Below are 17,573 nucleotides of genomic sequence, written 5' to 3' on the forward strand. Positions count from 1 at the left end.
GCCTAACCATCTCTATCAGTATGTACGAACCAAACCTGTCATTTTCCTTTCAGGAACCCTAAGATGTGATTATTTGAGGGAAATTCAATGTAAATTCTACTTTCTATAATGCCTGTAGGAAACAACACAGCACCACACTCAACTGACGCTAATAAGACCCACCATTCAGTTGAAAAAATTCCGTACTGGCAAACCCTACCACCTTAAAAAGGGATTGCTCATAAATGCTATGCTTCAAAATTATCCAGCTGCAGAAACTGTTGAGGACACATTTACCCCATTTAGCCAAATTTCCAAACTAAGATAAGCATTAATATATCTCTTAGTAAACAGAAAAAATGAGTGAAGTAATATAATTTTTGTAATATTAAAAAAAAAAAAAAAAAACCAGATACATAGGGCCAATTACCTTGGCTTTTTTGAGCAGGTCAACTATATCAAGGTTCATAGACGCCAGTTCCCGGCTTGGCATGCTTTGCAGCTGTGTAATGATGAAGAGCTCACAGATGTGCTGCAGTCTGGATACCTGGTACATCTCTGCACAGATCAGGAGGCACATAGCCTGGAAAATGCCAGCTGATGTGAAAAGGGAAATAAGAGAAAATGGAAAATAAAACCATTTCTTTTATGACCTAAAAACAAAACAACAACAAAAAAAAAACGAAAAATGCTGACTATATCATTCAGTGTCAAATAGAATGCCTGGAAAAAGCCTTGAAGGAGTGAGTCAGCAATCTAAACTATTACTCCACTTTAAAAGGAATTCATTCCAGCCTTCAAGAAGTGAATCTGCTGTGGTTTTTAATTCTCCAGAGAAAGAGATTCTACAATTGCCCTTAATAATCAACTCTAGGGCTGTTAGGTAATTCTGTCAGCTAGCTACACTAAATCCTTGCCATTTTTCTTCTTCTGGCTTTAGTCCCCAGGTTTGTTTATTTTGTTTTTATTGTGGTAAAATAAACGTAAAGTTTACCATCAATCATTTTTAAGTGTAAAGTCTGGTGGCATTAAGGACATTCACACTGTTACATAACCATCACCACTACCTCCTACAAAACTTTTTTCTCCTTCCCCAAATGAAACTCTGTGCCCATTAAGTAAGAACTCCCAATTTCCCCCTTCCCTCAACCCCTGGCAGTCACCCAGCAGTTTTTGTTTGTTTGTTTAACACTTCTCTGTAAGTCTGATTTTTTCATGTGATTCTTTCTTGTCCCTCTTTAAATGCCTTTCATTTTTTGTAGCTAGGAACCAAGAATAGTGTGTACGATAAATATTTAGCATGATGAATAGTAAACTTTTCTTTCTGCAATTTTCCCAAAGCAAAGTCATTTGCAAAATTTTTCATTTTGACTCTTTGCCCCTCCCCACCTCACCTTTTTTTTTAACACTTGTTTTATAAATTTATTTATTTATTTATTTATTGGCTGTGTTGGGTCTTCACTGCTGCACACAGGCTTTGTCTAGTTGCAGTGAGTTGGGGCTACTCTGCATTGTGGTGCGGTGGCTCCTCATTGCCGTGGCTTCTTTTGTTGTGGAGCACAGGCTCTAGGCTTGTGGGCTTCAGTAGTTGCAGCACATGGGCTCTATAGTTGTGGCTCACAGGCTCTAAAGCACAGGCTCAATAGTTGTGGCGCACGGGCTTAGTTGCTCCGTGGCATGTGGGATCTTCCTGGAGCAGGGATCGAACCCCTGTCCTCTGCATTAGCAGGCGGATTCTTAACCACTGCGCCACCTAGGAAGCCCTCACACCTTCACCTTTTACCAGTTTTTAAAGTGTTTTGTTTTATAGTTATTGCTTTTCTGAGCATTTTTTCTAATTAGCAAGATAAAACTTAAAATTCAAAGTTTCAGTTACTCTAGTAAGAGGGTGATTGAGAACTAAAATTTCCTTATTATTTCAAATCTAGTCAAAATTTTTTAAATACACAAATTTGCCAGTGCTGAAATAATAAAATACATAATAATAACATTCTGATGAGAATCAATGCTTTTAATTTTTATTATGTAGAAATAATAAGCCAGTCTTTAACAACTATAACTGGCTCCAAAATACTCTATCTAGCTTCAAGGACAGAATTAATTCAAAGAAGAATGTTTTGTTTGGCAACTTCTAAAATTTATCACTAGAGGGCTCATGATTTGTTTAAAACTGTGGAGACTTCAGTAACGAACACTGTGAGTCTTCCAAATCTAAAATTAAAGCAGTAAACCTGAGAGAGGTGTGGTCTAAAATGGGTGTTTTCTTTTTATATTTGCTAGGGTGCCTGGCCCGGGTCTGTAACCAAGGTCTCTGGCGCCTGGGCTAGCCTAGCCACCAGGGGCTTATTCTAGCTGCCTTTGTGGTGGGAGCCACCTGGTGGCCAAAGGTAAAGACTAATTAAAAGGGGCTTCCACACCTGCACCCCAAGGCTCCAGGCCTGTTGACAGGATTCTGTAAATTCTCCAGAGTGCCTCCAGCTACAGGAAACCTGCAAGATCTCTTCCAACCTGCAGCTGCCACAGACAGTTCCTAGTTAATAGTCAGTAAATAGGAAATAAATCCTACAGTCCATTCTAAACCATTTAGGAAAAGTTTTTGGATAAGTCAGCTTTAGAAGAGTCTGACTCTAGAAGTCAGGAAAAGTCAGGCTTCTTAGTTTTTAAATACAGGTCAGAAAAAGGCCATCCTCTGGGCCAGAGAGATGACTAAAGGAATCTCAGAATACTGAAATTCCTTAAAAGTGCCTCAATCAGAAGTCAGAGCCATAAAAGCAGCTTCCCAACCCTCTTCTCCTCATGAAAGGGACAGTGTTCTAAAGTGCTCTCTGCTCCAATTTGCAGAAGTGGAGTGGCCACTGGGTACCACAAGACACTTCCATTTCCAGGGTGCCTGCAGTGACCAGCATGTTGCTGGTGCAGGCTGGGACACGGGAACTTATCCCACGGTTTGAGAAACCATAAGAGATACCCAATCACTGCTTTTCCACTTGAACTGACTGAAAATTCACTGACGTCCCAATATCACCTCCAACCATTCCATGATGTCAACTCTCATACACCTTAAACAAAAGAGACTTCATAGAAAGCAATTTCTCAAAATGGGTTAGCAGGAAAGAAAGAATTGCAAGACACTAACATTTATAACAGCTTACCTGGGCAACAGGAGTCTGTGTACAGGTATTCTAAGAATGACAAGAAAGTCTCTTTGGAAACACCATACACTGGAATCAGAACACTCTTTGCTTCCATGTAATTCCCGTTAAACATGGCTGCCATCACTTCACACCGGGCCACCAGGATGGCCCTGTGTGCTGGCACCGTCGTACCTATAAAGTTCAACAGTGAAACAAAGCTAAGGGAGATAAACTTGCAGAGTTATTGTTCTAGCAATTTTCCTTTTTTTTGTTTTTAATGTACCCATTTTAATTTTTTTTAAATTTATTTTTGGCTGTGTTAGGTCTTCATTGCTGCAAGTGGGATTTCTCTAGCTGTGGCGAGTGGAGGCTACTCTTCATTGCCATGCACGGGCTTCTCAGTGCAGTGGCTTCTCTTGTTGTGGAGCCTGGGCTCTAGTCTCATGCGCTTCAGTAGCTGTGGCTCACGGGCTTAATTGCTCCACAGCATGTGGGATTTTCCTGGATCAGGGGTTGAACCCATGTCCCCTGCATTGGCAGGCGGATTCTTAACTGCTGCGCCACCAGGGAAGTCCTAGCAATTTTCCTTCTAATTAGAATGGTATTGCTACAGGCACAGCTAAGCTGATATTCAGAAACCAGATGTGAGGGTGATAACCAGCATTAAAATTGGGAGACTTTATAGTTTTTAAATAAATTGAAAAATTAACAGTCTAAAGGTTGACTTTGAAACAACAATTTGCAAGTTAGGCAATTATTTGTTACTTAGTTTTTACTTCCTGAAGATAGAAACACTGAAATGAAATATTTTGCTTAATGTTTTTATAACGAAACATCTATTCTTTGCAATCAGCTTGAAATACAATCACCCACCCCTGCCCATGTGTCTCCCAAGAAAACACAGCCATTATTCACAGTGCAGTCCCAGCCAGGCTTCCCTGTATCAGCAACAGGGAAATAAACCATCCTTAGCCTAAGCAGTCCATAGATCACATCAGGAATGGTAAGCGAATCTCTTGTAGGGCTATTGGGAGCATTTCAGACTTTGTGGAAAATTTGGAAGAGGATGACATAGTCCCCTGCTTCCTCCTTGTCATACTACCTCCACAGGGAACCTCTTTCCTAAATGAAAAATGCCTGCTTGTGGGAGAGCTGGAGCTGCTTTAAATTTTAAAGGCCCCTCAGCCTATACCCCTCACTGAAGCACATTAAACCAAACTGACTCTCCAGTGAAGCTTACTAAGCTTTCCAGCTGCTGTGTCACTGAGCCAAGGCTGTGCCAGATGGGATGCATGTGGCCCGGGGCTCACAGGTGTAGAAGCAGTTCTCACCACTCTCACCACCTTAAGAAACCACGAACCCACAGTGAGCCTTCAGCTCAATCTAGATCAGATCAACAGATCATCACCAAGCATCCACCACATGCCAATCTCCATTTTGGTATTGAACAAACAAAGATGAGAAACAGGGAGCTACCCCACTTTGGAGCAGCCAAGCTTTTAGTTTGGTGGAAGACACCAGAGCCAGTGTAAGTGACAAAACTCTTCCCTTCCAGAAAGTAACGCTATGAGCCAGACCACTTTGCTCTGCCCAAGAGTCTTCACCCAGGAGCCCCCAAATCTCATATTTCTCAGGGGCATATATTCTTCTCCAAAACATTTACAATTATTGGGTTCTTCATCCTCTTTAAATCCAAGCAAAAGATCTTCTGACTCAGAAAAAGAAAAAAGTTCCACGTAAGCCCAGTGACTCTCCAAAGCCAATGATCCCTCGGGATCCACATGCAACGCCAGACAGTGCCAGTTCTGAGCTCACTGCTTGGCACTGTCACCCACACAGGTGCACCTCCCACGGGCACAGGGAGAAGCCACAGGCGCTCTCCGCCCAGGTCCTCACACCTGCCAGCAGGCAGCCTCCCCTCTCAGCCCTTTCCCCTTCCTTCTCTGCCTCTTTGCCTTCAGATCACCTGCCCTCAAGGTTACAGTGTCCATCGCTGGGGGATGACCAGTTTCTATAACTAAAGTATGCTGGATATATTTGCACACGGCAATTAACAAAGAATTCAAACAGGCGATGCAATTTGACTTGTAACTTTAAGGTTTAAAATCTTAAATAGGGAACCATAAAAAAAAGAGAAAGAAAATTACAGGTATGGCTTAAACAAACTAGATAACCTATCATTTGGATTAAGCAGAGGGATTTAAGATTGGCAAAAAGATTAACTAGTAGATAGCAGTAAATGGGAAAGAAATCTGATAGGTAACCTTGAAATTTTAATAGAAATTTCCCATTGATAATGTAGTTACAACAGAGTTACAAAATCAGCAACAAAACACTCGGTACCGTAAAGCACTTTCAAAGCCCATTTCAAGCTTGGAATTTAGTTTGAAAAAACCATTATACCTCCAAGAAAACATCCATTTCTGTCTCTCACCTTTTCAAACTACTGTTTTGGTGTTATAAATTGTTCTATTGTGAAACTGTAATACCATACCTCAGTATAGTCACATTTTTAAACATTGTATATAAACTATATAAATGTATAAGCACTGTATAAAACATGCTGAATGAAAATAATGCAATGATTATTTATGCAACAGCGATAGGATCGAGCTGAAGAATTACTGGCAGGAAAAGACATCAATTTTCAAGTTAAGAGATAAACAACATGTCCTTTGAAAATGTCAAGGCCTAAAGTAACTTTCCTTTGTAGTATTTAATTCTTACTGTTTTTTGAGATTTTTTTTTTAAGGAAAAGTTTTAAGAGTGAAACAAAATTTAAAAGCCCAAGTTTCTGGTAACTTTGCAGAGTTATCAAAGATCTTTGTTTTTATTATATACTAAAAGAAAACACTACATTTGTCATACCTTCTCCACACTACTTGCCAAGCTTCAAAACTGAAATTTTGTTTTATTCTGAAAACAGGAAACATGCCCAGCTCAAGAGAGATTTATTTATTTTTTTTGACTCCCCCCCGCCCCCCGAAGAGAGATTTAGAATATGTACTAAGTAAACAAGACAGAATGTAACTCTGTAGAAGTATTTTTCACAAGGCACAAATTCAAATGTCAAAAGAAAACATACCTTTCTACATTAGATTCAAAAGTTAACCATAACTAGTTTTAGAACTGCTATTTTTTAAAGTATTTAATGGAAAAGGTACAAACTCAAACAACAAACTGTGGGTGGTAGTTTTATGTGTATATACATATGTACATATATATATGTATTTGTGTATATACATATTTGTATATGTATATATCTGATGACTATTTATTTCAGGGATAGTAAATAGGTTTTATATCCCATGTCAACTCCAGCCAGTTGTCAGTGGTGCCTGGAACATTTTTTAAAAAGAATTTGTTGCAGCCCTGAGTTCAGCACGAAAAAGTGCAGTGATCCACCAGTGTTGGCTGCCATCGTAGGTGGAGAGTAGTGGAGTCTGCCCATCAGGCCTCTAAATATACCTTTATATGCACCATCTCCATCCCCATGACCACTCACCACACTCTCCCAGGTAGAAACTAGTATCCCCACTTTATAGGTGAGGAAACAGAGAATTAGAAATGTAAAGTAACACAGCCAAACCTATTATATACTAAATGTGCATCCACGCAAGACCCCGACCTGGTCTGTCACTACCATCTCATCAACTGTTAACACGAAAAAGGACCTTTTAGAATCTACATGGTTCACTTTCTTCACTTTCCAAATGAGAAGACTCAAGGCCATACATGTGAAGGACTTGCCCAAGGACAGACACCGGCTGGAATGCAAAGCCAAAGCGAGAGCTAGGGCTCCAGCCCCTCCTCCAGAGCAGACAACACTGCTGCTTCCACACACTGCAAGCCGCCCTCCCCACACCCCTCAGAGCTCGGCTTGCCTCTCCTCCAGCAGATGGCGGAGAAGCTGTTGCTGGACGCTGCTTCCACCCACTCCTGCGTCTCTCCGCTCCTGCCTCCCTTGGATGCCTTGGCTGTTGAGGGGAGGAGGCTACAAAGGGCATGAGAGCAGCTGCCAGGCGCATCAGCACGGGCATTACAAGGAGCTCCTGGCGGATCCAGCCTCTGCAAAGGTGGGTGTGAGAGCAGGCGCCTGCAAAGCACCGCTAGGTGGGATCACGGAAGAAAAGCAGGAGACTATGAGAAAGGACTCTCCATATCACTGCTATTTCTTGGCTCTTAATATAGCATGTATTTTCATGCATTGCATATTCCCCAAAAAAATCTTCTCAGTACGTTACACTAACATAATATTTGGTGTCAGTGACTCCTACGCAAATCATAAGCAAATCTGGTCCCTTGTTAGCTTTCCTTTTTCCAAATAATTTTTTATATAATTTCAAGGTCACTCACTGTCCCATTCTCTGTGGCCCACGCTCACACTGCAGCTACTAACAGTAGCTTATCCAAAGGTACCTTGGAAAGCTTCCAATTCACTGTTTGTCTTGGCAAGTGACCAGAGTTAAAAGTAAAATAAATCTTTCTGGGGAAAATTTTTTAAAAGTACATTACAGTTAGCTGCCATACATTTCTACCATAAAATTAAATTATATCTTCCTTTTAGTAATAGCCCACTTGAAGTTCTACTTAATTCATTTGAAACAACTCTTTCTAGTCTTCTTGCATAATTGAAGGTATTTCACAATTCACTTTTAAGACCATGCTTTCAATCTACTAAAGTGACAAAAGTATCCAAGTGAATAATGAATAATGGGCATTAAAATAGCTCATCTTTGTTAAAATTAGGTAGCATTACTTTCCTACAGAGATACAATGCAGCCTTCAGTTGCTCTTATGATAATTCTGAGTGCCCTAAGGAGTAAATGTAGCAAAATCTAAGGATGCCTAATGTAAGCCAGGCATGACCCTCAACCAGAGTAGTTCCTTTTGCTCAGTTAAAAGGGAAGGAGCTGAAAAAATAAACTAGAGGTCATATAATGTTAAGGGGGCTGGTTTCAGATGATTCAAAAACTAGGATCTTAAAGAAATACACAAACAAAAATATATTACAGATCACCCCAACCCTTGCTGGTGCCTAAAAGTTAATGAAGCATTGGGTATGGGGGGAAAAAAGGGAAATATAGATTTTTTCCTTATTTTAATAAAATATGTCATTTCCCTAGAAAATTTTTGTAGAAATTCAAGCCGTATTAATCTACATCCTACGACAGAGAATAGTCATTCTTTCACCCAAAATATTTGAAGCTGAAACAGAAAGTTAGGTAAGAAAATGAGAGAGGAAAACGAATGATGAACTTTGTAAAAATGGAACTATACCTTGTATTTCGAAGACAACATCAGCAAGCATTGGTTTATTAAGGAAAAACTTGAGGGAAGTGTTATAAAACCACAGAGGTTTTCTGGCTTGATAGGTTTTGCAGTTCCTCAGGCAATTAAACTATAAGAAAAAATAAAAATACAGGGGGAAATGTTATACAATATGCTTTGATAATTTGCCTAGAGAATTTGGAAAACTGTGCTAAATGTCTAAAGAAGTAATGATTACCTAACTCCACAGCATCTCTGATCACGGCCTTAACAGAAACTTACCCTCAAGAACTACGTCTGCTCCCTGTCAATGAGCAACACTGCACTATGCAGCACGCACAGCAGTGAAGGAACTGGCTACACGAAAACTCAACTCTACAGCTGGGGAGCTGTGGGGTCCTGAATCGCCGTAGGCCTTTATTATCTGGGAAACAGACAATAGTGCAACCTCATATGAAGCCTTAGTAAAATATATTTGCTTATACAACCTGCTTATTGATTCACTAATTAAGAAAATATATACACGAAACTTAATTTGTAACTAAGAAAACAAATATTTTTCACCTATCACACCACGTCCTACTGCTCACTAGATCCAACCCTAAAACACCTGAAAGTGATAGAGTAATTCACCTCCACCTTAATCTGCAACTTTATAATCCTAACTATCACTCCTGCCCACCGCTGTGGTTGCTGGAATCTATCAAAGGTTGCCTGTATCTCTGATCTGGAGCTCTAGGGTACCTGTCCCATGACCACACCTATCTGTCCTCTCACAACTGCTAGCTGGCAGCTTCCAGTAACACTGCCTCTGTCTGACCTGGGGGTTTCCAGCCTTCCTCTGCTCCCCAATCAGGATTTGGTGCTTCGTTTATCCTTTACGTGACCCTTCAGACAATCCTTTCTGCCAACCCCAGAAACCGAGGACCAGCCCCTCTTCCCTCACCCATCACCCATTTCCCTGGCTGACTCCCAGAACCTCAGCCTGGGTTGGAGCTCTGACCCTCTGCTTGGCTGGGTAGGGAATTCAGAAAGCTTTATCCCTAAGAAATAATCACGTGTACGACTTCAGCAATAAAAATAAATGGCACCTACTCCCCATTCTGGGTTAATCTACTATGGTGAGAAGATAAAATGTTTGGTGAGAAAGAAAAAATATTATCCTTCCTCCCAAAGAAGAACAGACACTCCAGAATGATATCCATGAACAAAACAGACAACTAAAACAGAACCATACAAATCCTGCTCCTATAATCTCAGCTCCAATGCACAATGTACTTTAACACACACTGAAGGAACTGGTGGAGAGGATCTGGGCGACTGATGCACATAAAGGAGAGGAACAGTCAAAAACCATCACTAGAACGTCAGCACTGGCAGGGACTTTAGAAATCAGCCAGTTTATCCTTCATTTTATAGAAAGCCCTGAGAAGACTTACTCAAAGCCACAGGTAATTTGTGGCAGACTCACAACTTGAATGCATATTTCCTGATTCCCAATACTCAATGAAGGAGAGAGACCCTTAGCTCAGGAAAGCACAGGAAGAAAGTACAGGAGAACTCTTCTGTCCTCCTGTGCAAAGCAGGGAATTTAGTCTAATTTCATGGAATAATATAGTCCCCAGCTTTCCCTTCTCCAAGAATTTGTTTTATTCTTGGTACTCAAAGGAATGACTGTGTTCAGAATCCAACCCAAGGAAAGGCTGAGGTTTAGAATAAAAAGCAACACTTCTGTCCTGACCATTTATATAAAGGTTATGAATCTGTACATCATGAATATATGTAGATGTATTTTAGGTATGAATATATAAAGAGTATGAATCTATATAACAGATTTCCTTGTCACCTATGCCTTGATTTTTTTTTTTTTTTTTTTTGGCTGCATCGCACAGCTTGCAGGATCTCAGTTCCCCGCCCAGGGAATGAACCCAGGCCACAGAAGTGACAGCCTGGAATGCTAACCACTAGGCCACCAGGGAACTCCCATCTATGCCTTGAATTTGAAAAAAATTGGGAGGGCAGAAGTTTGGAGAGAATACAGATGTATATTTTCACTGGTCCATGAGCAAGTTCATCTAGGGAACTTTTGAAAAGCAGAACGCAAGTTTATGTGCACATTTCTACAAAAGCACTATTTAGTTGAATTAGATTGTGAGAGAGCTACCACCCTGCCACACACCTGTACAAATGGATAGCTTCTGTATACCTGCTTCAATCTGTCATTAAAACAAGAAAAGAAAGGTCTTGCCCCTTAATTCCATGTTACTTTGTTTAAAAAAAAAGAGATAATTTTCTAAATTAAAGAATAGTTGGGAATCTTTATAAAAGTTAGTGCAGTTTTAAAATATTAACTTAAATTGTTAATAAACTTAGGTTGTAGAATTGACAGTCATACGTATTAAAAAATAAAGAAATAATCATTTTTCTTACATTTAATTTAAACCTATATTCTGCTAAGCATTGCACACAACTTACCTTTGTATCTACTGTAGTCAATTTGTTTATCACAGAATCTGAAATAAGAATACACTGGCTAAATTGTATAACGTAGTCATCTTAAAATTTAACAAATTTACTTTTAAGGCCCTTATAGACTCTTCACAATCTCAGTTCCCAGAGTTTTCATGTGCACAAGTTTATGACCATATACAAAGTGTATATTTTTAAAATCTCTGAACCTTGTACATGGTTTTAAATCTATACTAGATGAGAAACAAATCTTTAACTATTCACCTAGACAAAGAGATTTCTTGGGACTCTTTTTGAAAACGGCAAACACAGAAACTGTCTTGCCCCTGAAAACCGTTTGGAGTGAAATTGTAAGCAGTGAGAAAGCATCCCCTCCAACAAGCTTAACTGTAACTGGACAAATTCAACAGCCCTTCATTCTTGATACATTGCATATTCCCAGAGCCCCAGGGGAATGTCTCAGAGAATGGAATTCACAAACTAACATTTTAAAGACATGAGTCACACATACTTGAATTCTTACATTAATTAAAATGAGATAGCGAGAAATCACGTGTTTACATTTTAAAAATTTAAATGGCAAAAAATATACTTAAGGAAAACACATATTATTGCCTCTCCTCATGACTCAACAGTATATTCATCATAGTATATCAGTTATAATTCAGAGAAAGTCAAAGTAAACTAACTTGTAAGAAACTAATTTACCTTTCCTGGTGTTTTTAAAATGCATTTAACTTTCTCAATTACATTTGAAACATCCCCAGAATCTTTCAATTTCTTCCTGATATCTTCTTCTAATTCTTCCCACTGGAAGGCACCTGTAAACAAATTAATATATATTGGATTTTCTGTTAAAGCAGGAAGTAAGAAAAATAAATCTTTTACTACGTATCAATGTTCCTTTTTTTTTTAGTATTTTCTTTTAATTTTTATTTATCAAATACATATCCTTGTAATTACACTAAAACATTTAAACAGCTCTCACATTAAAAAAAAAAAAATTTGCCTTCACCTAATTTATTTCTCAAAACCTGGAGTCTTCTTCCTGAACAGCTGCTACCTCTTCATAGTAGGTGATCAGCTAGTGATAACATCAATGGCTAGTAAGAGAGTTCCCATCACAAGCACACAAGTGGTCCAACACCCAACTTATTTACTTGTCCTGAGTAAGAAGCAGATGTAGTCCTTTCTAAGGTTGGATTAAATCATACCAATCATGGAGAGCAGTGACTACCATCAGGCAGAGGAACAGAATGCATTCAGAAGGCCTCATGCATTGTCAGGGTCAGATTAAGATGTTCCACAGCCAACTCGACAGAACCAACCTGAAGAAGGGAGCTAGATAATTTTCTGATGAGCTACACAACAGTGACATTAGAAAAAAAAATCACCCCACCTGATGGCCCCCTTCCTTGTTTTCATACCAACCCACGTTCAAGCCATCTCTTCCCAGGCTCACCGCACTTCTGTCAGCCCCTGTTCCTCTGCGTCTTACAAAACTATTCTAGGGTCAACAAAAGTTCCCCCTTTCCCCAAACAGTCCTCACTTGGCCTACAGCAGCTCCTACCCAGCCTCCCTGCTCCCTAGTGGCCTTTTCCCCATCAAATGTATCTTATTATCAATGCTAATGTTTCCAAAAGTATATTTCAAGAGATTACCCCCATTCATCCCATGGCTTATAGAAAATCCTAACTCCTAAAAATATAACTTAAAAAGGTGTAGAGTGGGTGGGCAAAACTGGGAGACCCAGGTTCTAGTTCTATATCTGCCAGTAATGACTGGTGTGAATTTAGGCAAGTCGCTTCACCTCTCTAGCTAACTGGAGATCCTTTTCTATCTGCTCTCAATCTATCTCTTCCGATGTTTTCCTTCATGTATCCAGAATTTTGCCAGATGCCTTCATGAATATTGGGGGGTGGAAAGGGCACGGCATAAACATTTATTGAACCAATGAGATCAGGCAATTGCAGCCAGGCTGTACCAAGGAGACCCAAAGCTCATCTGAAGAATCAGATTGACAATCCAATTTGCTCTCAGGCCTCATTATAGCTGAGCCCCGCAGTACTTGTAATGCTTGCCTATCTTTAAACTTCTCCTCACCTGCCCTTCATGATTACTACAGTGTATCCTGGAAGAGGGGAGGGGGGAGGAGAGCCCTGATTTGAGGCATTTGCTATTCTGTGGGGTAAATAGGCCCACCATGACCAAATTCAAGCTACCAACATCGCAACATAGAACACAGACTTGGGAAGAGATAGATACCGTTGGCTCTCACACGCCAGTGCCAGCTGGCTCCAGCACACCACCACTTCTTCCTACTTTTGATTGCTCTTTTTCTGGCTTCACTGTTAGCTCTTCTTCCTCCTCAAATTCCCCAAGGTGTGCAATCTAGAACACGTCTATGCGTTTTGTTTTCCTCTTCCTCAACTAATAATTTTTAACTTAAAGTCACATACTCTTTTCTCAATCTGATAAACTCTTCAGATCACCGCTCCAAAAAATTTCCCATGCACACATAAGCATTAAAGTCTATACAAAAATGTTAGGAGTAGAAGAACCCCTTAGAAGCCAAGGGACCCCAGATCAAGAAAATTCGCTCTATTCCAGTGATTCTCACCTCTATCTGTCATTACATTTACCTGGAGATCTTTTATAAAATATCTTTAGAGAAGGTCTCATCCTCAGACGAATTAAACTAGAATTTCTGAGGCTGGGGCCCATCTGTCAATTTTAAAAGCCTCCCAGCAGATTCTAATGTGTATTGAGTGCTGACAACCAATGCTCTTCCTTTAGACATTTCATCCACTATCAAAACCCAGGGTCAGTGGCATGCAGCAAACAGTATATGTATGTAGTTTTGACTGCCTACACTCACGCATGTTGAAGGAGAGCATGGATATTGTTTCTTAAAAGTAAAATTATATTAACTAAAGAACACCTACACAGTATCTCCATTCAGAAGAGTATCTGAAAGAAACCAAGCATCAAATCTAAACATATGAGATTAGCAGCAGGTAAAATTCTAAAGGGCACTGATCTGTTTGACACAGAAAGACACAGAAAGATCCAATAACTGAAAAGAAAGTAAGACTAGTTCATAAGGGCACTCTAATGATGGGGCTGTTTTCATAATTACAAATGCTAATCAAATCATCTTTGACATTTAGGTCCTCATAAAGCAATAATCAGACTGGGATTTTCTTTTATATTTTTTTGTGGTAATAACATTTAACACGCGATCTATCCTCCTAACTTGAAGTGCACAGCATAGTACTGTTAACAACAGGCATGATGTTCTACGGACAGCAGAGCTCTGGAGCTTGTCTTGCATAATTGGCTGCCATTTTCTTTCGTGAATGTCTCAGATCACCTATTTACTTCAACTCTTAGAGAGCGTGGTCTACCCGTGTGTATTCAGCTGTGTTTTCACGCAGCGCAGAAAAGAGCATACCACAGAATAATTTCAGGAGCTGGAGAATACTATGCGCATTTCCACATATTCATTTACTCTGGCAGCATTTCAATAAGTGATGTGAAATTCTAAGGACCATCTGTGGCAGGAAGAGCTTAAAGCTAAATTCTTGAGGCTCTTACAAAGATTTCAATTCCTAACCATCTGAGATCCTGTGACTCAGGAATTTGCCAGCATAAAGACTGTATAGAGTATTGTAAGAATGTTACAATTGTACACCATTTAAGGATTACTTCTCAAAACCAGGAAATTGCTGGCCTCACTTTTCAGATTATTTCTCCTTCGGAGGCCATTAAGTACTCAGACATTTCGCATGCAGTGTTAGCAGCTATCCAAGAGGAAATTATATGCAGAATATATATACTTTCACTGTGTCTGTTTGCGCAGAAATTTGAATAGGAAAATAAACAGAAGCCTTAATTATACAGATAAAGTGTTAACCAGAGTATTAAATAGGTCCTTCCTAAATACAGGACCCAAATGCCCATGGTGACACAATACCTACAAAATTTCAAATTCCTAAAGGTTAAAAAAAAGCATGTTATTTAAAAAGAATTAAGACATTCTTTATAATTTGGTTCATTTTTTAAAAAAGCAGGAGACAGATTTAATAGGTTTTTCAGCCCATGTTTGCTCAGGCAAATATTCCCGAGCACGCCCTGTCCCGGAGTTCGCCTCTGCATCCCAGCAGAGTACAACCAGCTCCTGTCCTCCGCGGTTCCCTACATAAACCGGGGGTAGGCCTGGGCTGCTGTGAGGAAGCCAGTGCATAACTGAGCCTCAAGATCTGTGCTCTGTTCAAAAGTTTTTACATGTTCAACAACAACATGACAAACGAACAAAACACACAAGCCTGGCCTTTTTACTGAAGTCTCTAAGAAAAAAATATTAGGTTCAAAATTTTAGTTTGCTTTGATTAAAAAAAAATTTTTTTAAGTAACCTTTGTTTGTAAACAAAGACTAAAGGATAAAATAAAACATCAATAAACGTTTAGACATTTGAGAGTGGGAATCTGGTTGATTTTTCTTCTCAAATTTTCTGCAGTTTTCAACACTGTCTTTACAGTGCAACTATAGCTTTAGTGTCTTTTTAAACACAGCCAACAATATCACTTTTGCTTGAGTCTAAGGTTATACTTTGTAAATAATTAAATAATTAATAGGTACCTGCTGAAGCATTTATTTTCCTTCTTCCTCAACCCACATCCGAGTCTCCCTGTAGCACCAGGTCAATGGCCTGTGGCCCTGCTCATACCTGAAGCCACGTTTTGACTGGGTCACATACAAGCAGAGTTCAGAGCAGAAACACAACAGCTCAGTGTCAGACTAAGAAGCCCATGCTCTGAACTGGTCAAGGGCTTGCAACTCAGCAAGCTCTCCCTGCCATCATGCCCCTCTGCCCTCTAATCACGACTCCCAGGCTCATTTGTTTCCACCCAACTGCTAAGCATTTGCTTTCCCCAATTGCAGGCATGGACAGCTCCGGCTCCAGACGGCTCTCATCGGTCAGCCTTGCAGCTGACTCCGTTGTGACCCTGTGCCCTGAGACTAATAACTGTGTTCCTCTCTGGGCCTCTGGGCTAAATTTCAGGCCCCTATCTCCTGGCGGTGGCTTGTCCCAGTTCTTCCAAGAGCAGGCATTACAGCTGCTTGTGACCCACGGCATCAGCATTGCCTGGAGACTATTGGAAACGCAGAACCTCATGTCCCATCCCGGGCCCACTGCATCAGAATCCACACATTAACACGATCGCCAGGTGACTTAAATGCACTTTACAGTCTGAAAAGCACTGGTCCAGATGATGGCCAAGGTCCAAGACCAACGACCTACTGACAGAATGCTGGCCTTCCTAAGGTTGAGCTCCAGAATAACAGGGCCTTCTAACTGGATTCCTGTCTTGCCTGCTCTATTCCATCTTCCAACCATCACTGGACATGATCTTTCTAAAGCCCAGTCTGAGCATGCATAAAATTCTAGAATAGCTCCTAAGAACAGCAGGAACAGCTCCCACCAGCCTTGCCAGCCTCATCTCCTAGCCATCGCCTCCCACTCTACGCCCCAGCTATGGAAACTACCCATGGCACCCAGAAAACGGCAGCCACCATTATATTGTCATTAACGCAAGTTTCCCAATATATTTAATTTCTTTCAAAAAGCATTAGAGTGAACGCATGAAAAACTTATAACAGGTAATCAACTCTGGGGAAGGGGGCTGGGGGGTAAGGAGAACTTTCTCTTTTCTCTCATTTTTTCCCATCTGCATGTATTAATTTTACAATTAAAAAAGTTACTCCTTAGGAGAAAGTCAAGCAGGTTCTATCACTGGAGATACATCTAGCTATTTTATTGCTACCATATTGAAGAGAACAGAACTGACTTCAGCATGTTCATGTGCCTTTGAAAGTATTTGATAGATACCGAGGGAAACTTGCTGAATAATTCATAATTTCAACAGCAAACGCATTGAAAAGAAAAGCCAAACACTTCCTTCATAGCTCTCTGACATATCATTAAAGACATTTTTTTCTTTTAAACATTTTGGTTTTTCAAAATTAGTCTTAAATTCTGAATTGTAAGATTCTAAATTTAAACATAAAAATCTGCAGTAACTAAACGAAGTCTCTAACTTATCTGGTTTATCCATATGATGATTCACAGCTACGGGAGTCTACTCATTAATGCAACCAGCACTTCCAGAGAAGCCGCCATGCTGAAGGCACTGTGCTGGTATACTTTGTAGGAGTGGTTATTTATGCCTTTTCCAAGCCAATTTCCAATCCAACAATGGATTTAAGAAATACCACCACATTTTACTCCAATAAATATATTTTAATCCACTTAAATCTGCATGCTGCAACTGTATTTTTCACAACCACTAATTTTTATTTTAACTTATAAAACTAAACACAACCCAAATAAAAAAAGCAAAATCTTATCTTTAACATCATTTCAACTGAAGGCTACCCAAATCTTCAATGCTAAGTGATACTTTTTTCTTTATTTGTAAACTTTTATAAACTTTTCATCAATCTTAAAATTCTGAAGCCTAAAAACGGATCATAAATGTTTCTCCAGACACATTCCAGAGAAGGATCGACCTTAACCTAATAATTCATCAGCACATGATTCCAAGTGGGAAAAGAAAATTAAAGAAGACAGAAATCTTCAAAAAATGCATATTTAGATGCTTACTTTAAAAACCATTTTACATCCATTCCTTTCCATTCTTGTATAGGATGGAGA

At 39.8% G+C, this 17,573-nt stretch overlaps 1 protein-coding gene across 2 annotated transcripts in view; it reads right to left on the reverse strand.

The window, feature by feature from the left end:
* The window catches only part of RHOBTB3 (Rho related BTB domain containing 3), a 50,135-nt gene that overhangs the window by 12,375 nt on the left and 20,187 nt on the right, over window positions 1-17,573 (reverse strand). For both annotated transcript variants that reach the window (XM_057738859.1, XM_057738869.1), the window contains exons 7-10: window positions 11,562-11,674; window positions 8,394-8,514; window positions 3,132-3,305; window positions 410-576 (exon numbers count right to left, since the gene is read on the reverse strand). In XM_057738859.1, coding sequence (XP_057594842.1) covers window positions 410-576; window positions 3,132-3,305; window positions 8,394-8,514; window positions 11,562-11,674 — 575 coding nt within the window. The remainder of the gene's footprint in view (window positions 1-409; window positions 577-3,131; window positions 3,306-8,393; window positions 8,515-11,561; window positions 11,675-17,573) is intronic.

The sequence above is a fragment of the Hippopotamus amphibius genome, chromosome 1 (assembly GCF_030028045.1).
Source record: "Hippopotamus amphibius kiboko isolate mHipAmp2 chromosome 1, mHipAmp2.hap2, whole genome shotgun sequence".
Taxonomy (NCBI): domain Eukaryota; kingdom Metazoa; phylum Chordata; class Mammalia; order Artiodactyla; family Hippopotamidae; genus Hippopotamus; species Hippopotamus amphibius.